This window comes from Asterias amurensis, chromosome 1 (assembly GCF_032118995.1).
Source record: "Asterias amurensis chromosome 1, ASM3211899v1".
In the NCBI taxonomy this organism is placed as follows: Eukaryota; Metazoa; Echinodermata; class Asteroidea; order Forcipulatida; family Asteriidae; genus Asterias; species Asterias amurensis.
The window spans coordinates 17912135-17935270 of NC_092648.1; the positions used below are offsets into that span (position 1 = coordinate 17912135).

The window sequence follows — 23136 nt, forward strand, 5'->3', positions numbered from 1 at the left end:
GTTTTTTCGGTTAAATGGAATGATGCGCAATTCTGTATATAATCATCGATCCTATACTTGCTAAAGACACCTAACAATCGTCTTGATAAAAATGAGCAAAATTGTTGCTAACATGTTTTTCCCATAATTTGTTGTCTTTTTATGTTGTCAATGAACACAGTGTCAAGAGAGACAGTGTCAAGGGACACAGTGCCAAGGGACACAGTGTCAAGGAAAACAGTGTCAAGGAACACGATGTCAAGGAACACAGTGTCAAGGAAGAAAGTGTCAAGGGACACAGTGCCAAGGGACACAGTGTCAAGGAAGACAATGTCAAGGAACACGGTGTCAAGGGACACAGTGTAAAGGAAGAAAGTGTCAAGGAAGACAGTGTCAAGGAAGACGGTGTCAAGAAAGACAGTGTCAATGAACACAGTGTCAAGGAACACAGTGTCAAGGTAGACGGTGTAAAGGAACACAGTGTCAAGGAACACAGTGTAAAGGAACGAAGTGTCAATGAAGACAGTGTCAAGGGACACAGTGTCAAGGGACACAGTGTAATTGAACACAGTGTCAAGGGACACAGTGTAAAGGAACACAGTGTCAAAGGACACAGTGTAAAGGGACACAGTGTAAAGGAACACAGTGTCAAGGGACACAGTGTAAAGGAACACAGTGTCAAGGGACACAGTGTAAAGGAACACAGTGTAAAGGGACACAGTGTAAAGGAACACAGTGTCAAGGGACACAGTGTAAAGGAACACAGTGTCAAGGGACACAGTGTCAAGGAACACAGTGTCAAGGAAGACAGTGTAAAGGAGACGGTGTCAAGGAAGACAGTGTCGTGGGACACAATGTCAATAAATAGTGTCCACTGCCAGATGACAGTTTGGGTGAAAAGTGTACGATGACCCAAGGTTGAAACCCAAAATATTGCACATGCCAGCAATAATGTTGGTAATAAGTGGAAATCGCCATGACAGGAAATAGCCATGACAGGAAATCGCCACGAAGTGTTTGTTTTTTGTATAAAAAAGGCCCACGACAACATTAGTATGAGGCAACAAAGCTTGAGAACATTAATATATCATTTACTTCTTCTGTCTTTGACATTTTAATGTTGGTAAATGCACTCTTTTATGAGGAAAGATGAGATATTCAACACAATGTCACACACTAATGAGCAACAGACTCATAATCAATAAGCCATTGTTCAACATAGTACGGAAAACATTTGTCATTATTCAAGGATGATTCGCTCCCATCAAATAGTACAAACGCGTCAGAAATAACCATGAGTTGGGAACTTGAGGAAGTGATTGACTCGACTTGTTGTTATAGTAGCTTAATTCCAGTTACTTTGAAGAAATGTTTACACAAAATGACCTAAACTGCATGTCCTTAAAACAGGATTGGTTAAGGATAGGAACACTGTTTAATCTGAAAGCGTACTGATTATGAAAATCATACTAGAAACAAAATTCTGTGAGCATTTCCCTTTGAAATTAATTTTTACTCCAGAAAACTGCATCTGAAAACCTTTTAAATAACAGCTGATATCGGTTGTTACAACCCAAGTTTATGACAATGTGCTATCACTTAAGAATATTAAATAATTGGGTTGTCACTATTTTGTACTAAATATAACAAGGGATTAATCTCAAATTCATTTCAAAAGGTAGTCGCATTTTTTTTAAAGATATGCAGAAAATCCGGAGCGATGATAACGCTTCTCATTTTCATATAGTTTTCCACAACTTGAAAGAGAAAAGATTTTCAAAATAATTTATACTATCGAAAGTTGCTGTACTTCTAAACGAGTAAATTTATTGCCAATAGTTGTAAGAGTGATACCAGAAGGTATACCTTCCCTCTAATGAAAAAGTCATATCGCCATCATCAACAAATGTACCGACGTTATATTATATAGATGAGCAAAATGTTCCGCCCTGAAAACGATGGCTGATAGTCAGGTGCAACGGCTGTCTACGAAAGTGACAGTTCTCCAGGGCTAAAGGGAGGCTGGGTGTAAGTATTGAGTAATGCAACACGCTCTGGTTCTTTCTGAGGATTAGACTTGTGCAAGTCTAGCGTGTGTCGACAACGAGAAAACAATCCGAACGAAAACTTTTTTTTTAATGAAATTAAATCTTCTTTTTAACTTCTGTCTGTACAACCTTCTTGTAAACAACTGCTCCCATATAGCATTTGTTTCGTATATACACAGTTTAAACTTGTATATTATCGTTTTAACTAAATTATAAGTAGGATTTGAAACTTTGCATGGTGGAGATAAGATATAGAAGAGTTTGCGGTAACACCATGTAATAACAATCTCTAAATGAGTTGGGGTGGTTCTGAAAACTAAATTATAACTCAGGGTTGATGATAATGTTTTTATTTACTATCCCCCATTTGCCAACCACGTTTGAATTTAATGTGCGAACATTGATAATGTTAGAAAATTCTTAATATTTGCCAAAAACCGGAAACGGAGATCCTCGGGATTTGTTTTTTGAATTGTTAAATTTGTACAAATATTTTTTATATATATATATTTCATCGCAAAATAAATTGTACTTTCCTAACAAATTGCGTACACGTAAATCTTGACTTGCACGATCTATTCATGGAGAACAATTAGCAACCTGGCATGGCTGCACCACATAGGCACAACTGATTGGCTCCCTCTCCCTAATCCTTTGCTCATTTTTATTTCTATAAATGGATATGTATTTATTTGTACTTGTTTTATGCCTATGAAGAAGGTCCGGTTTGGATCGAAAGCTATCCACCCTACTTATAATATGTGTTGCACCCGTTTAGGCATGCCTCTGCCGGTACTCCAGTCTTCCCGGGCCCGGCCATTACCAACTCGAGTCGGGATTTAATTCGGGCAGGGAAACCGTCCTCTTGTATATCTATATCTGATAAAGAATCAGCCGTCGATTTCACAAAACTCTTCTTAACTTAAGATTAATCTTAGGACTTAGGACGAGTCCCAACCCTGCACTGTAGCATGCAGACCTTAAGATTAATCCTAAGTTAAGACGAGTTACTCGTCCTAACTCGAGATAAGACGAGTCACAACTCTTTGTGAAATCGACGGCAGGATTACGCCATGGCATTACAAATGCTATATTATAGGTTATTGCAACGGAACTTAAGCGCAATCAATATTTCGAAATCATTGTTTCCTGCAAAAGATAAAACGGCAAATTAGGGCGGATAGGTCTTCGATTCCCTCAGCTAACCGCTGATTTCACTATTACTAGAATGTCCATTGTCGTCTAGTTTGATACTGATTCACAGTTTCTTGATTTGTGCAATTCATAACAATTGACGTTTAAAGGAACACGTTGCCTTGGATCGGTCGAGTTGGTCTTTTAAAAGAGTTTGTAACCGTTTTTTTATAAAATGCATATGGTTAGAAAGATGTTGTAAAAGTAGAATACAATGATCCACACAAACATGCCTCTAAATTGCGTGGTTTTCCTTTTACCTCGTCGACTAACACGGTCGGCCATTTATGGGAGTCAAATTTGTGACTCCCATAAATGGCCAACCGTGTTAGTTCGCACAGTAAAAGGAAAACCACGCAATTTCGAGGCAAATTTGTGTGGATCATTGTATTCTACTTTTAAAACATCTTTCCAACCATATGCATTTTATAAAAAACGGTTACAAACCCTTTTTATAGACCAACTCGTCCGACCCAAGGCAACGTGTTCCTTTAACATGTTTGTATGAAAGAGATTGTCTGTTGAAGACCCATTCATTCAAACGGATGTATCAGTTTGTTTGATGGCACTCTCGTGTAATGACGAGCAGTCTTTTTGTATTTTTATACGGTGATTGATGTCCACTTACTATTTCAGAACGTCAGACTGACGACAACTCCTAACGAAAATACAATTTTCGAATTGGTGAAAAGGAGTGAGGCTAGACGACGAAAATTTCAGAGGGAGCCGTTTCTCACAATGTTTTATTCTATCAACCTCTCCCCATTACTCGTTACCAAGTAAGTTTTTGTGCTAAAAATAATTTGAGTAATTACCAATAGTGTCCACTGCCTTTAAAATCAGACGACTATGGATTGCGAGTAGATTGCTTTTAATCGGACACGGTCATTAAAGATTCTATACAAACTAGGGTCTAAAGAAATACAATAGTAGTGAAGCAAGTCAGATTGACCCATACGTGGGTCAGATTGACCCATACGTGGGTCAGCCTGACTTGAGATATCATCACGTGGCTAGCAGATCATCATAGCTAAACTTGTCTATGTCACTACAGGGAATTCGTACAAATAAAATGCTTTGTTATCTGGTTTCGTCGAAGTGGTGCTTAGTTTTAATTAATGGGTTAAGTGGAGTCATTTTAACGACGCGAAATAGTCTTCCCTTCAATGGAAGATGACGTCCGGTGGGGAACTGTACTATGGTGACAATGGATCATGCTGCCGACATTTGTATCCACAACAATACGCTCATGTTTGAATGGCCCTTTGAAAAAAATGAAATTATAATTAATGGGCCCACTGGTAGGTCTACATCATTACCACCACTACATTAGTCAATACACTTTTATAATAGTGTCTGCTGTTAAATCGACCTCGGCTGAATCACAGATACCCCCCCCCCGCCCGCTTCCGCAAACAATATATGTATAATTAATGCAATAAATTATTACAATAACACCCCACCACCATCAACAACAACAGCAACAAAACACATTCGCCAAGCCGAAAACTGTTTTTTTTTAGAACCTTTTTAGTGTGACGTATTATACTTTAGTTTTCTCATTGTTTTCTGTCCAATCCCCTTGTTTTCAAAAAGCACATGCACTTTGGGGGTAGTATTCTTATCCATTGTTTTATACAATTCACTGAAAGTACATTATTGTTCCTGAAAGAGTAAGATAATTCAGCTTGTTTTCAATAAGCACATTATGGAAGCAATTCCCTCACGCTTGAAAGTTTCTCAAGGAAAATTAAAACGTCTTTCTTAATTATGTATTTACTAGGCCAATAGTGATAACTGTTAAATGTCATTGTAATCATCTTGTTTCACTTAAAACAATGTAGATATTTACTTATCTGGCTGGTCTCGTCCGTCTGTCTGTCCTTGTCTAGTCCTAGTCTTGTCTGTCCCAGGGTAAATAAAAAAACAAAACTATGCTTCAAATTTTCCCTGCATGTTGGTAATAACGTAACGGAGTATCTTTAGTCATGTTGTAATATTATGTTTAAATTCTGTAGACTGTAAAATGCTTGAATTGCATTTGATGCTTTTGTTGTTGTTGCCAATATTGAAATAAATGTCTAAACACAAACACACACAAAAAAACCTATGAAGATGCACACTAAAAAAAAACTCAAAGAATTAACCCGGATTCACGGTCCAACTGGGGCCTGACCCATTAATGAATCAGGCTGATCCGGAAACCGCGCCAGGTTTAGCTATTTCTGGGGCATCTTGACACGTATTTCGGGCATTATTGACCCATAAATGGATCAAGGCCCACTGAACCACGTTTTTATAAAAAAAAAAAAATCAACAGGAACAACAAAAACTAGAAAGTGTTTTATGTTTAGTCCCGTGACTAGGAACCCTAATAATTCGGATGCCAGAATCGCCGCAAGCAACGTTATAATGGGGTGTCAGATGCAATTGTGTCCGCCATGCAATACTGTCCGACCGGACACTTTTGCATACGCAATCGTGTGTCCGGGGCTATGCAAAAACTGTCCGGCGGACATGTACATGACTGTTCATGTGTGTGCAGCATGAATAATATTCACGTATTTTATGATTGCAGCAAATACCCAACGGCTGAACATTTCTCATGTCATTCATGACATGCACTTAGCTTGTTAAAAAATGGCGAACGTGTTCCGTCGACCAAGAGCATTTAATTTACTGCGAGGACGGTTTTGCACGGGGGCGGACACAACTGCATATGCAAATATGTCCGGGCGGACACAATTGCATTATGCAGCAGCGTCCGGGCGGACACGATTGCATATGCAATAATGTCATCCGGATAGTATTGCATAGAGGACATAATTGCATGCGACAGGGCCTGCCATCGCGACGAGTATAGACAGATTCATCTCGAAGTTTCAAAATGAACCTCAAGATAATACTTCAAAATGAAGATGTCATCAGAGAACCTTTTTGAAGATTGCACACGAGTTGAGAGTTACTGCTGACAACAAAGGTCTGAATCTAGGTCCAAATGGTATACCGAGTATATTGAAATGACGGCATTGCCACCTTTTGGTAACCACTGGAGTTAAAGGCAGTGGACACTATTGGTAATTAAACATTTTTATTAGCATCAACCCTTTCTTGACTACGATAGTATAAAACTTTGTGAGAAACAGCTCCCTCTGAAGTGACGTAGTTTTTGAGACAGAAGTAATTTTCAACGAATTTGATTTCGAGACCTCAGATTTAGAATTTGAGGTCCTGAAATCAAGTATCTGAAAGCACACAAGTGCGACAAGTGTTTTTTTGTTTCATTAATATCTCGTAACTTGCACGACAGATTGAGTTCAAATTTTCACAGTACCCAGAGCTAACTAAATTCATAAGAAACGGCAGTAGCTAAACACCTTAAGAAAACACAACACAAGTCATTAAAGACATTAGTTATATTTACATTCATGAGAGGCGAGGTTTAATCAAACACTTTGTAGTAACAGTCCACATATTACGGTTCAGGGATACAGCTATAAACAAAAACAATCCATTAGGAAGTTCTGCTTTGAGAACAATCACTCTGTGTTAGAAAGATACAATTATCGAACGCTCATATTTCTTGTTAAACTATTGAATTTTTAGCTTAAACGGTGTATACAACACTGGTGGTATTGTTGGCGAAATGAGTATTCACATAGTAAGGTTTGCGCATGAATATTCACATATTATGGTAAGGTTTGCGAAATAAATATTCACATATTATGGTCAGGGTGGAAAACTTCGTTTCTCAACTTCAAGTTTGTCGGCTTGTAAAACTATCCAATCAATGTTACTTCGAAGGGAATACTTTCTCAAAATGGTTATTACTAAAAACAGCTTCTGTGCTTCTCACCTAGTAAGTTTTGTTTAGTGTTAATTAATTAATGAATGAGTTACAAAGAAGGCTATGAACATTCACGGTTACGTAAACGTTAATTTGTTTAGGCTTCATTGGCTGAATTGGCATAATTTGTATAACAAAAGGTGTTATACAGGGTTGGTCAGGATAAAAACAATATTGGGTAATTTCACTCTGAAAGCTTTGAGCAGTCAATTTCGTTTTCATGCGTTCGAATTAAAGCTGTTTTGCCTCTCCAGTTGTTACTGCGTTTCAAATTCAAAATTCGGCCATTCAATTTCGTTTAGAGTCGAGTCAAATTCCTTAATCACTCTGTTCAATATAGTGTATCGTCATTCTTTGTCGGGACACACCCGCCTCAAGAAGCGTTGCAAATTTGAATGCTGCTTTGATGAATTTTAAATTGAATGATTATTTTGTTATATCGAATGACGCAACATTACATTTGACTAATCATAAAACGAAATCGAATGACCGTTTTCAGTAGCATTCGATTTCGCGCGAAATAGAATAGCTTGGTGGTTAAATTTGCTGCTCATTTGCCGAAGTTGACCGAGAAAACCTATATTAACTATTAATATTATTCTCCCGACTTCTCAAGGGATTCAGTCCAAATTTACAAATCCTGTATAAGCCCCTAATGCATTAAATTGTAAATTTTTGAAAACCTCTTTGTTCCAATTACAAGCTAGTCAGAAGAAATGGGTTACTCTTTGGTTTCCTTTAGTTTGAAAATCTAAGTACAAAAGTACAACCACAATTAGGTTTGATCAAATTGAGCAGCATTACAAAATACACGTCTATATAAGGCCATGCACCCCACAAAATAGGAGGAAAAGAAGTGAAAGGAAAAAAGCCCGCTATGCCAGGACTCCAACTACATTTTCAACCTGGGCTTGATGTTTTTGTCATTATCTCTATCGCCATAGAATTTTTGAATTGTGACGTCACATTCTGTACACAGTTAAGATTGATCTTAGCTCTTTGTGAAATCGGTGCCAAGTAATTTTTGTCCTGAGTTTGTGTTTCCTATTCTCTATGAAAACAAGGTAATTTTCGTTGTGCATGATAATTACAAAATAAACAATGTACAATTCTATTGCTGATCACCTGATTTCAAAGGCACTTGTCATTTTTGGTAATAACTGTCAGACCAGTATTCTTACTTTGGTGTATACCAACATATCCATACAACAACAAATCTGTGAACTTTAGACTCCATTATATTGGTCATCGAAATTCCAAGAGAATAACGAAAGAAAAAACACCCATATTGCACAAATTTGTGTGCTTTCAGAAGTCTTTTATTATTTGAGTGAGAAATTACTTCTTTCTCAAAAACTACGTTACTTCCGAGGGAGCCGTTTCTCACAACATTTGATATATTCTATCACCAGCTCTCCACTGCTCGTTTTTTTTTTCTTTCTGCTAACAATTATTTTGAGTAAGATCCAATAGTGTCCAGTGCCTTCAAGAGGTCGTGGTTCAAATTACTGTCATGAAGATTTCCCGCCACATTTGCACAAAAACATTTTCTGCCAACTCCTACAGTATCATACTTTCAGAATGCCATGCTGAATTAGAAAATGTTTTTTTCCCCCCATAGTTATTCAATTTAAACAACCGCAATTTTGAGGTGTTTACAAATTTCATGGATACATTTTTCTACACATCAATTTTGTCAACATACTGTACATATGGACGAAGATCCATTATATTTGCCAAGGGCTAAAACGTGTTACAATTATAAGGCACTTAATTTGAAACATCTAAATTGGTATCATAATATAATGAATATTTACAAGTTGTTTACACACAATTTTAATCATTTCTACTTTATACAATTATTAATACTTTTTTTTTTGCAAGAAACAAACCTATAAGTTAAAGTTGCAAATTTACAATCACTAATGAAAAATTTACGAACGCAAATATAAGATATCTTATTTTGTTCTGATAAAATTTGATTAAACTCTACATTATTACAGTTAGATACAAAAACACATTAATAATCTAATATTGATATAGGACAACTTCAGCAGCAATTTTGATATTGTTTCTAAGTTTGGTGAGCAACTGTTATGTGAGAGCCCAACCTCCTCTTCCGCCACTTGAACCGATACGACCCAACAACCTTTCCTGTCGGTTATTAAAGGCACTGGACACTTAAGATAATGTCAAAGACCAGTATTCTCACTTAGTGTATCCCAACATATGCATAAAATAACAAATCTCGGAATTTGTTTTACTCAATTGGCCATCAAAGTTGCACGATAGCAATGACAGAAAAACGCCTTGTTGCACAAATTTGTGTGCTTTCAGATGCATACTAAAAGCTTCCGGCCTAATAACCTTTTAGTATTTGAGTGGGAAACTACCTTTCTAAAAAGAAATTACTTCACTATTACCAGTTCTCACAATGTATTATACTATCTATTGCTCATTACCAAGTAAAATTTCTTGCCAGTTTTATTTTGTTTTGTAATTACCAATAGTGTCCAGTGCCTTTAAGGCCACCCTTGACATGGTACTCCAAACGGACGACGTGTGTTATGGCCCATAAGACACGAACAGTCAATGTTTGCTCGCCTCTATAAACAACAGCCAATGCTTGATTAAAGTACAGGTTTTTTTATTCCTTCGTCTTCGGCAAAAAATAAATGACAATACATTGTTTATCCAAGTCCACTTTCAATATTGAATATTATAATTACTCTTTTTGTGCGCATGTTAGATTAAACGAGAATACGTTTAATTTGGGATATTGAGATGCAAGCTTTCGAGATTGGCAGGCGCTTTTTTTAATTTTTATTCGAGTCCAGTAAAATGTCCAATGCATAATTACTTCTCAAACAAACGTTATGTCTCACGTTGAGTACAAACATTTCATGGTTTGTGTTGATTAGTATGTCAAACCCCACCATATTATCAACTTAAAGACTTGGTAGCTTTTCGATGCGCCTTGCAACAATAATGAAATAATTTTGCTATCTATTTTTTAAATCGACAATAATTGATTTTAAGAAACTGTTTTAGTTTAATATTTCCATGTTGTGGCATAATCGTTTTACTTCTTGTAGCCCCTAAAATAGAGTGGCGAACTTGCATAATTTTTTTTTTTTAACTTTAAAAAAGAGTATATTTTAGGCTATATAGGCCTATTGAGTAATGTGTGCCGAACATCAGGGGAAATTCTGGAAGGGTATAATGCTCTTCTGGTGTATCGGTTTTATTTGACGGGTGACACCAGAAAATAAAATAAACTAGAGGATCCAAATTTTACTCGTTCAAAAACAAATTGATGTTATGTCATTTCTCACACTTTCTGGTAGATTGGCATAAGTGAACTCTTTCAAAGGTCTAAATAAAATGTTCCCTCCACCAAAACTCGATAACAAATCTCTTTTACGAGCTGCAAAATTTGTTCAGCTTTATTTCTTGTTGTTTTGTCCTGATGACGTATTTGTGTGTGTATATACGGCTCATCACTTATCTAGTTACAGCCGTCCAGTAAAACAAACACCCAATATTAAGATTGATTCTGTAGACTTGACGGGACATGCAAATAATATCCTCATCACTACAATCTACAGAATCAAAATGGACATGACCACTGGTCCAATAAATCAACACGGGAATTGGAGAAGATCGTGGCCTGGAGTGTTTGGACTGCCTTGGGTTAAATAACAGTCAAAATGATCAATGACATAACTCAACGTCACAAAGACAACTCAATTTGTCTAAACCAGAAACCAATTTGAATCAATCATCTCTGTGACTCTCCTGAGGACTGGATCATTTAACCGCGCCAAAAAACTTAAAGACACTGGACACTATGATTGGTAATTGTCAAAGACTAGTCTTCTCACTTGGTGTATCTCAACATATGCACAAAATAACAAACCTGGGGAAAATTGAGATCAATCGGTCATCGAAGTTGCCTAGCCTAATAATTAAAGGAAAAAACACCCTTGTCACACGCAGTTGTGTGCTTTCAGATGCTAGATTTCGAGACCTCAAATTTTAAATCAGAGGTCTCGAAATCAAATTCGTGAAAAATTACTTCCTTCTCGAAAAGTACTCCACTTAGAGTGAGCCGTTTCTCACAATGTTTTATACTATAAACAGCTCCCCATTACTCGTTATACCAAGTGAGGTTTTATGCTGGTAATTATTTTGATTAATTATTAATAGTGTCCACTGCCTTTAAAGGCAGTGGACACTATTGGCAATTACTCAAAATAATTATTAGCGTAAAACCTTTATTGGTGGCAAGTAATGGGGAGAGGTTGATGGTATAAAACATTGTGAGATATGGCTCCCTCTGAAGTGCCATAGTTTTCGAGAAAGAAGTAATTTTCCACGGATTTGATTTCGAGACCTAAAGTTCAGAACTTGAGGTCTCGAAATCAACTATCTAAACGCACACAATTTCGTGTGACAAGGGTATTTTTTCTTTCATTATTATCTCGCAAGTTCGGTGACCGATTGAGCTTAAATTTTCACAGGTTTGTTATTTTATGCATATGTTGAGATACACCAACTGTGAAGGCTAGTCTTTGACAATTACCAATAGTGTCCACTGCCTTTAAAGAGAGAGGGAACGGATAGTTACCCTACGAGTGTCGGCCAAAGGTGTTTCAAGGAACAACCTGTGATCCTCAACGAGGATGAAGGCATAGAGCCTACAGCACGTGGCCCTTTCAAGGCAAAACCGCCTGATTTAAAAAATTACATTTCGAGAAAAGCAAGTACAGAGATGAGCTGTTTTGTCATAAAAAAGGATTATGTAAAAAGGGGCCGAGATAGGATACGTTATAACTCACATGGGCCCTATGCGTTTGATACTTAAAAATTTGAAAAAACGGCATCAAATTACCCAGAAATGTACAAGAAAACATAATATTTGAGTTAGGCCGTTTTGGCCAACCGTACGACTCCTGGGGCAAAGGTGTTTTCAACAACACCCAAATAATTTTCTTTCAAGAGACTGCGGAAGGGGTCTACTCTAGCATGAATATCTGAGGTCACACTTCGAAGCTAAGACAGGGGACCGCTCTAGGTCTACCCTGGCATTTTTTATAGACTGCCAGTAAACATCTAGACGCACAGAAGAGGAGGGGGGAATCTCTTATAGCCTCATAATTGACAGTGACTCTCAGCCCCACCCACCTCTCTGGATCCATTCTGACCAGTCTCTCTCTAGACGCAGGCGCAGATCCAGGGGTGGGTCCAGGGGGTTAGTCCACAAGGGTCCAGATCCTCTCCCTACAGTGCTATCGACTACTATGATTCTATGTTGTTGAATTTTTTTTAATACTTTTTTTTATACCTTTATTCTTATGCAATTACACAACAGTAGCCCCTATTTCTTGCTCCCCGCTTGCAACATACCAAAAATCATGGCTACCTTCCAGTTTCTTTTTCGGTGTTTGTGTGTGGGGGATGTGTGCCTGGGATTCAATTTATTTTGAAGATCTCCCCCTGGTAAAGTTCCCGAATCCAAAACCAAAAAATTACTGTGAACTTATAACAAAACGAGCAAACATTTTATACATTGCTAGTTTCGAGCAGGATTTTTGGAACGCTGTAAATTGTTCTTTGTCAGTTGAAGATTTTTACAAACACGAATTCTTAAAGATAGCTTTTTGTTGTTGTTGTTGTTGTTGTTGTTGTTGTTGCTGTTGTTGCTGTTGCTCACTCTATAACATATTTTATGTACATGATTAATGCTATAATAAACCACATCATCTCTCTATAAATAACAACAATAATTTTCAAAATATAGTTATACATCTATAATACTTACAGCACAAAAAGGAAAATGGAATTATCAGATTCTTCAGAATGCCACATTGAATCACATTGAAACATACAGAATAAATTATAATTATTCATGATATCATATCAATGTGGACTCCAACTTCTAAATAAATATTAATCTATACAAATAAATATATAATATTGATCTTTTTTTTTTTACCTTTAAATGTTGATAATTCTATGAGATAAAAAGAAGTTATCATTTTGGCTTGAGGTGAATAATTAAGAAGGCTATATATACTCATCCACACTTCTTTCAGACTACGCCATCTTGTGCACACAGGTTAATGTCCCAGCATGTAAATGTTTGCATAGTTTATGCAAAAATGTGTACAACTTTTAGACTTCAGGCAGAATACTGAGTATGGTAGAAATACCAGCTGAATATAAGATTTTAGAATAACCTTTACTAACTCCATTTTAAAAGTTGGTACAATTTCACACACATTTTTTCCTGTCAAAAGGCAGAATGCTTTATCTATCTTCTGTGGGCCTGTGTACACTTTTTTGCCTGCCGACTGTTGAACCAGTAAAACATATGGTGTAATTCGTCACTAACATCAGTTATTCTGAGATGATTCTTGATTCTGATTCCAAATATAAATAGCATCGTCATGGTGATGACTTCTATTCAACCTCATTATCTAAAAACAAATTTGAATGAAGAAATAGGGTAGATAAAATTCCTAAGATTAAAACACAACTTAAAGGTATACAACAACATAATTGATTTTGAAAGAATCAAGTGAGGTTTAATGCAGAGACAGCATGTAATCAATCTCTTTTGACCTCAGGGCCCAATTTCATAGAGCTGCTAAGCACAAAAAGTTGCTTAGCATGAAATTTCTTCTTTGATAAAAACAGGATTACCAACCAAATTTATATTCGTTGCATATCGCTTGTTACTCGTTTTCAGCTGTTGTTTGCTTATCCTGAGTGTCACATGGAAATTTGGTTGGTAATCCTGTTTTTATCATAGGAAGAAATTTCACGCTTAGCAAATTTGTGTGCTTAGCAGCTCTATGAAATTGGGCCCTGGTGGTTCTGAGAAGAACCAGTGGTTGAAAAACTCAAAGTTACGATCCGCATGCTCTGATCAACTTCAGGATACTTGTGAAAGTAAATTTATTTCTATTCTTGAGTTTTCGTTAAAAACACCATGCAAACTAACCTGTCAACCTTTCCAATGAAAAATAATTTTAGTCTGAGCATTCAGATTAGTAATATTATTTTTAACAACCAATCTTGTAAGGTGTAGTTTGTCGACAGGTAGATGGAAAACTAACATTGAATGCATAACACCGGTTCTTCGTCAGACTTTGGGGCGATCAAGTTTCCAAAGTTTTGACAAAGAAATAACTGTTGCTCTGAGCATTCTGTCAAATAGAAATTCAACGTAGGGCCCTATGATTTAATTCTCGATTTAAATTCTACTCACTTTAGTTCTTGTAGACGGGTGCTCCTCTTTTTTCTGAAATTATTTTAAAAAGCACAAAAGTGAAAATTAAGGTTTAGGCTAAATGGTGATTATATAACTATACAATTATATTCATAACCATTCACATTTTTCCCGATATGAAATTACATGATATGTAATTTCCACATTTTAAGAAGAAGTTTGGATTTGTGGGGTTGGATTTAATAAGAAATATTGTCCCCGAATTGTTGTCAATCTGTGACTGCAAAGAAAAAATTGAGAGCAAATGGTGACAAATATAAGACTCCCAGGCAGATCTTGTAGATCTTGTCGACCATTGTTTCACAATGATACAAAATTGCATTTAAAAAAAAAATGGTATTATTACACCTTGCGATATGGGGGATGTTCTCTCAGCCAAGTAAGTTTTTTTTGTAGTTATGTGGAAAAAAACATCTTTTCCATAACTGTAATTGCTGTTATCTACTTTTAACTGGAATAAAGCAACCAATTTTCATCAATGCAAATAATTGTTTATGAATATTAATTTTTTTAATTTGAATAAGATTTAACTGCTTCTCGAACTTGGCTGTATCATAATAACTTATCTAGAACATAAATCATATAGCTTCAATAGAAAGCATTGTGTCAACTATGGGCCTTTACGAAACAAAGGCTTCTGCTTGGGCTTTGGCTTCGGGCATGGTCCGCCTGCTTGAAGCCCGGTATCAATAGCACACATTTTTCAACACAGCTGGCTAAGCCTGAGCCGAAGCCCAAGCTAAGGTAGTGGTTTCAAAAAGGGCCTAAAAGTAAAGAAGTCAAAACTAGACTTACTGTCATGTTGGGTGACTGACGACATTTCAGTCTTCTCATTGCCCGAAGAGGAGAAAGCCTAAGAGACAGAATAAAATCAAGAAAAGCAAACACAGTTCAAAACAAATTCTTACAGATTAGTTGATTTCTTTTCCCAATATTCATCCTTAGAATGAAATGAACATAGAGGGAAAGTATAATCGCTTTTTGGAAAGGTTAAATATTTGTTCATCCTCTAGTTTTCAGTTGAGCCAGTCTCCAGTCTCCAAACTAATCTGTAAAAATTCTCACCAAACTGGATGGTCGAAATTATTTTGTAAACACGGAAAAGTGTTCAAGCTATACAATGATCTCCCCGTCAACTCATACACTCACTCGAATCCTTACAGATCATCAAAAGCCATCTCTTCAAATTTACATTTAGTCCATTGCATATGTTATCTCCACATGAAATTGCCTAGAGTGGGACTCAAACCAACAACCTCTGGGTTAACGAGCTGGAGCTCAACAAACTGAGCTATCTTGATATTCTTTAATAAAAAGTCGCACCCCTTGGCTGCAAGGATGCATCATAATTTTTAGTGTGATCCCTGGCTACACAGCAGCTAAGGGTTGTACGGCTTTTGACTTGCAACCCCAACCAAAGATACTGACAAATAGGGAGACCGCCAACAGAGGGCTAGTATACGAATATTGACTGCTTCGAGTGCTATGGTTAAAACTATGACTCCCGAGGTGATCCCCGGAGCGTTCTATTTTCCCGAGACGAAGTCGAGGGAAAATAGAACTCTCTGGGAATCACCGAGGGAGTCACAGTTTTTAACCATTGCACGAGTAAAAGCAGTCAATATTTGTTTTATAACACCCCAAACATTTCTAAATACTGTACTTTTATTATTAAGTTACAGACCTGAATGGTACAATCCATGGACGACGCGAATACAGATTGCAAACACTTTTACTTACTGTGTTGCATGTAGTGTCGTGCAATCCGAAATGGTTACAGACTATTAATTTATCATTCTCGTACACGCAACGGACGTCTGGGTACTGCACGCCGTGTGCTAATGTCGGACTAGCGCACGGCGCCGTGTGCTAGTCTTCGGACTATCACACGGCCGTCGTCTAGCAAAACTAAGACATGTCATGTGACGCGCTCTAAACCAATGAGCAGGCAGAATACTTGCAAGGGGTGTTATAAATAGGAATATCTCAGTTGGTAGAGCACCAGAATCTCAATCTAGAGATCATTGGTTCAAATCCCACTCAAGTAAATGTGTCTTTGTTCAAATCAAAATTTGATAACAAATCCCCAGAACTCACCCAGATCTTGTTGAAGAGCATGTTCTCCTCCCCAGACGCTCCTACTTTCCCGAAGCGACGACGCATGGCTCCCTTCACCTGTAATAAGCAAACCACATCATGGAATAGATTTACATTTTGTAACAACTTGTCTTTATATAGGATTCAAACTGCCTCTAGCTACCGGGCAACCTCGTGGGTCTACTAGTTGGTAAGACACTGCTCTAGAATTGCAAAGGTCTGGGTTCGGAACCCAACGAGCTCGGGAAAGTACCGAGTATACAGTACTAACACACATCTGTGTATAATTATGAGTAAAATCAAAATTGTTATTCTCTATGCCCGCTGCAAATTTCCATCTATAAAACCAGCTTTGCCCTCTTTCTGCTGAACCCATTTCTAAAAAAATAATTATGTTTTTGAAAGCCACTATTTCAGGTTTTTTGAGCTATGGTGGACACTATGTAATTGTGCTGTTTGGTTTGGTTAAAACAACTTGTCTTTATATAGGATTCAAACTGCCTCTAGCTACCGGGCAATCTCGGTGGTCCTTTAGTTGGTAAGACACTTCTCTAGAATTGCAGAGGATGTGGGTTCGAAACCCAACAAGCTTGGGAAAGTACTGAGTATACAGTGCTAACACATATCATGTATATGAGTAAAATCAAAATTAATATTCTCTATCCCTGCTGCAAATTTCCATCTATAAAACCAGCTTTGCCCTCTTTCTGCTGAACCCATTTCTAAAAAAATAATTATGTTTTTGAAAGCCACTATTTCAGGTTTTTTGAGCTATGGTGGACACTATGTAATTGTGCTGTTTGGTTTGGTTAAATCTGTCTGTATACGCCTAAAACAAAATGTGTTGTTCTTTGGTGTTCACCATATCTCAAAAAGGCTAATACTTTTGGAAATTCTGGTACTCTTTTAGGGATTTTTTTGAGATTTTTCAGATAGGCCTACAGCATCTTTATTGAAACATGTCCAATCTTGTGATGTTGGGGGGGGGGGTTTGCCTCTGCCTAATGCTTTTCAGTCCGTCGCGCAACTTGTTTTTGTTTCACCTATAATTACTTCCGTTGCACTACTAATAGTTAAACAAGCACTTCAATGTGTGGGTTGTGTTGTCAATTAGCCGTTGGGGGATGTGTCAGAGTCAAAACGTGAGGCCATTAACAATGTTTGCGGACACACACCATCGCGCACAAATTAATAATTATGGCTTTGCCCTTAAAGTCACTGGACACGTCAGGTAATTGTCAAACATCAATGTTCTCACGTATCCCAGCATATGCATAAAATAACCTGTACAAATTTCGGCTCAATTGGTCATCGAGTTTGCAAGAGAATAATGAAAGAAAAAACAGCTTTTTTGCATCACTTAATGTACTTTCAGATGCAAAATAAAAGGCTTCAGCTGAAATATTTTATTATTTGAGTGAGAAATTACCTCTTTCTCAAAAATCTAGTTACTTCAGAGGAAGCCGCTTCAAACAATGCTTGATACTATCAACAGCTCTCTATTACTTGTTACCAAGTATGCCTTTATGCTAACAGTTATTTTGAGCAGTTTCCAAAAGTACCTTATGCCTTTAACCAGCAACTGACTCTAAAGCTGTACGCTCAAGAGTGGGGGGGGGGATAATTATGAGGAAAAGTTATGCTCGGAGTTGAACTAATAACCTCCTGAAAATACTTTAAATAATTATTAATAATATTAATTTGATTTTGAGAAAATGTTTTTACCTCCTCGTTGAGTAGAATGTGAAAGACGAAAAGAAACACACCCTGAAAAAAATAAAATAGAAATCGTAAGTTCTTGAGGTTATTGGAGGATAATGACATTAATGATCACTGATGAGAAATAACAGTGATATCTCATAGTAAGAAACTATCCTGAGGAATATATCATAAGAAGAAACTATCATGAGGAATGTATAGTAAATAAAAGCCATTCTATTTTGGTGAACATAATTATATAGTAGGCCTACATATAGTTTATTAAATTAATGTCCTGTTCATTGGGGAATATTAAGTACATGTTCGATATATTTTACCTTGTTCATAGGGAATATGTAGTACATATAAATTACATAATATAAACTTGTTCAATGTGGGGAAGAAATAGTACAAATGACTATGTTCATGGGGGGAAGGTATAGTCATAACATTATTCATTGAGGAATATAGTTAATATAGTATAATGAACTTGTTCACAGGAATATAAAGTACATATAAAGTACATGTATAGTGATAAATGACCTTGTTTATAGGGGAATATAATAGAGTACCTATGACTTTTTCAATTGTGGAACATATTATTAGGCTTTGGACTATTTTTGGAATAAGTCTCTTCATTATAAACCATATCATCTAGTTGGTAAGACACTGCTCTATAATTGCAAGGGTCATGGGTTCGAATCCCACCCGAGTAATATGCTTGTGATATTTTTTCACAGGACTCGGGAAAGTACAGAGTATACAGTGCTAACACACATCAGTGTATGGGTAAAGAAAAGGAAAAAAAAGGAAAAAACAGAAAAAAAAATTAATATTCTTTATCCCCGATGCAAATTTAACATCTCATATCATCTTTGTTTACAAAAAAGTGACACTAGTCATTCCAGGGCATTCCTGTAGGCAAAACTTGGACAAGAGAAATGTTACATTTGGTATCACAATTACATAAAATCAAGAATCAAACAAAAAAAAACAGCTTCAAAAATGTAATGTGCCCCTTCCTTCATATCAACAGCTTTCGAAGAAAAACAATCCCAAAGCAATTTCAATCAAATGTTAGATGCTCTGTTTTCTTCCACTATCAATATATATAAAACAATAAAAGCATAGTCAAATATAGGAAAAACACACATTCAAACCACAAGAATATGTATTAATGAGTCAAAACAACATTGTAAACGGCACAACACGTTTTGAGATTTATTGTGCCCCTTTCTTCATACGAAAACTTGTCAATAATTGAACACAGCAATTTCATTCACTGTGTTCTTCAACCATCAAGATATATATATGTTAAAAATTTAAAAAAAGTTAAATACAGGAAAAATGCACATTCAAATAACAACAACAAGCTATGGAAACAAATCAACGCAACAAAACTGTGGAGAAGAAACTCATAACAATAATTAAAGAGACATTTCCAAGCTCCATATCCATTAACATACACAAAATAAAATAATAAATAGAGACATCGTTTACAAGCAAAATGAAAACACTGTAAAACTAATCAATACAAAACAAACAAGAAACCCTTCTCAGGCAGTGTCACTATAGAATCACTTGCCATACTGGAGTACTTGCACGCATACACCACGGCACAAATACCTGACTAAAACTGCAAGAACATCTGCCAAGAAACACAACACTAGATGGCACTACGCCATTTCGTACATGTGCTTAGTACTTCCAGTATGTCACACCTCCAACAACACTAAAGACATTTCTAGTATTGCAAAACATTTCAATCTTGTTAACACTTATTGTGACCAAATTCAAAATTTCTGCAAACTCGCAGTTAAAAAATAACACACCCCATGATTGGTGGCTTTGTTTCCAAAAGATTTGACACTCTTTTTGAATATTTGTGTAACATCCATTGCTACAGACTATGGCGTTCTGTTTTTGCTTTGCGTTTATGGCTTTCCATAGTTTCCCAACCTTGGTTGGTTGAAACCTGGGTTGTGAACGTGCAATAGAAGGGTCATGTGATGCCACAATAGAAGGGTCATGTGACTTGGCATTAGAAGGGTCATGTGACGTCAGTGAGAAGGAGTGCCTTTTCGCGGATGTAACCAAAAACTGTTTGAATCATTGGCCAGAGATTAACAAATGGCCAATTTAACTCAAAATGTTATTGGTTGCGACTGTGAAAACGCACCCATGGTCAACACTCCATACAGTCAAACTTTTTTCTGAGAATACAATTAGAGGACAGAGCATGTACCTGCAAGGAGTTGAACACAGCAAAGAGGTAATTGAACATGAGGCTTAGAGCACTGTCATCAAAAGCCAAAAGGCCAAACACCCAGGAGAGACCTAAGATGGGTAACATGACCACCATGGCACGCAGACCAGACCTGAAAAGCAAGCAACAAATAAATAAGAAGTGAGAAAATGAGTGTGGGTTCGAGTCCTGGTCAAGACACTTGTGTCCTTAAGCAAGACACTTGAACATTATTGCTGCATCCTTTGTTGTGTTTACTGGCAACTCTCGAAAAACGTTGCAAAAAAAAACAAAAAAACTCTAAATTCCTGTGGCCCTGTGGCGTAACTAGGCATTTTCATCTCAGCAGACATGTGGAACACTATAAGGAGGGGGGCTGTCACTGTATTAAACCATTTATGTGTGCATGCTCTTAATCTTAATTTTTGTGGGGACCAAGGAGTGGCAAGAAGGAGGTTCATATATAATGGGGAAATTTGGGCACAGCCAAAGAAAAAGAAACTGGGTTGAATTTCACAAAGAGTTAAAACTAGTCTTACTTGAGTTAGGATTATTTTCTTGCTTAAGTTAGTACTAGCCTTAAGTTTCTAGCATCTCCCAGGACTGATCCTAAGTTAGGACTAGTCCCAACTTATTGTAAAACCGACCCCTGGACAGAGAAATTAGACAATGGTACTGTTTTTACCTGTGTCAAGTTTTGGGCAAATCAACCTCACTCCTCCCCACCCCCCTTAACCACAATGTTCCCATACACCCAAGATTGTAGACATCACATTATTATTTGCATCTCCTCATTACAACTTACTTGAACTTGTCTTTATCATTCTTGTCCTTAAACACTTTGACGGAGACAAAGGCTTTCATTGTCAGAAACATCACAAACGCGTTGAACTAAAAAGAAAAAGGTCGGGAGAAATAAAAATAAGAAAAAAATAAGAAAAATATTATGAAAGTTATTGCTTACAGATTAATCTAAAGACAGTGATTTGTTAATGTTGAAACAGCCATTCACCCAAAATGTAAAAACAAAAATCAATCAGAATTGAACTGTTAGTGAAAATGTTTATCACAGTTGTGTTTAAAATAAGATCTGATTTTTGGGGTTGAACAAAGAATTGACTAGAGTGGGATTCGAACCAACGACCTCCGGATTAACGTGCCGGCGCTCTATCAACTGAGCTATCTAGCCCTATATTGGCAGCGTCCCTATTTTGTCAATATCTTTGTTCGGGGTGCCAGTCAGAAGCCATATAACCGTTAACTGCCGTGTAGCCAGGGATCACACCCAAATTACGATACAACCTGGGAAGCGGCAGCTATAGGTTTCCCAGATTGTATCGTAATTTGGGTGTGATCCCTGGCTACACGGCAGTTAACGGTTATATGGCTTCTGACTGGCACCCCAAACAAATGTATTGACAAAATAGGGACACCGCCAATATAGGGCTAGATAGCTCAGTTGGTAGAGCGCCGGCACGTTAATCCGGAGGTCGTTGGTTCGAATCCCACTCCAGTCAATTCTTTGTTCAACCCCAAAAATCATTTACAAATTTACCCAGTCAGTTTCCCTTGTGGTTTATATTGATAAAATAAGATCTGAACAAAGAAAAAAAAAACGTGGCCTGAACATCCAAGAAGGAAATGACAAACTCTTTTTGACCTTCTCCTTTTCTCCAGAGATGTCCCCCTTTTTAGTCTAGCCCATTCACTTATTAATTACTTATTCTCCTTCTCAGCTGTGATTTTGTCCTTTGTGTAGTTCCAATCTCCTGTGGTCAAACCAGGCTCTTCCCTCTCCCACCTCCCACCCAATCTCCTTTTTCATTGTTTATTCCTCTGTTGTTCTTACCCCTCCTCTCTCTTTTCATTATAGTAACTTGAATGCTTTTGCTAATGCCAGTGTTACACCAGTACACCTGTTCATGTATTTTGAGTTGTCATTTAGCCTTCGGGAGAAAGACTCTGCTAGGGGCAAAACGTCAGCAATCACAATTTTTGTTTCATTAATATCATAGGTCCTTTTCAGTTGGTGAGCCCTTTAGAACAGCTAACTTTATTTTCTCAATTAAAAACAGTGCATGTGTATGTACTTACTAAAATAATTGCCATAGCTGGGATGACGAACGCCCAAACTCCGTTTTCTTCCACAGACAGCCAACACCTACAAACAGAAAGCACTCGCTCATTTCAGACTAAAAAATTTATATGCATAATTCAGTGACGAGTTTCAATATTATTTAAAGTCACGAATTTGAGATGAAATCAGTTTTGAGATGTCAATACTTACAAATTTGGGGATCCATACACACTGTGATCAATACCTGCAGTTATAGCTACCACCACGGCTGGCACCCCTGTTATGTAGAAATCAGTATGTTAAAATTAGGGAATGATAAATAGATAGAGTAGATAGATTTATTAAAAGTTTATTATTCCTCACTGAGGAAAGTAAAATAACCTTGACAAAGAAATGTATACAGATAAAATACAATTTCATGGCTCCGCTCAGCATCGATTCTCTGTGCTTACGATCACCATTCTCGCTGTCAGTGCAAACACCAAATTGTTTGCGCTAGCAGTGTAAGCGAAAAACCGCTACTATGCGAACGCACAAGCAAAAATTCCCTGCTAATCTGTGAAATAAGCTTGATGTTCCAAAATTCCGTGCATCCGTAAGGGCCAACTCTTTACTAACCGTAAGCAGAGCCATAAAGCTGTTAGCAAAAAATAC

The 23136-nt window shown here is 37.0% G+C and overlaps 1 protein-coding gene across 1 annotated transcript in view; it reads right to left on the reverse strand.

Moving 5' to 3' along the window:
* Positions 1-11617: 11617 nt before the first annotated feature.
* The window catches only part of LOC139939768 (uncharacterized), a 37787-nt gene continuing 26268 nt past the window's right edge, over positions 11618-23136 (reverse strand). Inside the window, exons 19-27 of the mRNA XM_071935883.1 lie at positions 22693-22759; positions 22500-22566; positions 21211-21296; positions 20406-20538; positions 18188-18229; positions 16463-16540; positions 15161-15218; positions 14345-14377; positions 11618-13550 (exon numbers count right to left, since the gene is read on the reverse strand). Coding sequence (XP_071791984.1) covers positions 14346-14377; positions 15161-15218; positions 16463-16540; positions 18188-18229; positions 20406-20538; positions 21211-21296; positions 22500-22566; positions 22693-22759 — 563 coding nt within the window. The 3' untranslated portion in view covers positions 11618-13550; position 14345. The remainder of the gene's footprint in view (positions 13551-14344; positions 14378-15160; positions 15219-16462; positions 16541-18187; positions 18230-20405; positions 20539-21210; positions 21297-22499; positions 22567-22692; positions 22760-23136) is intronic.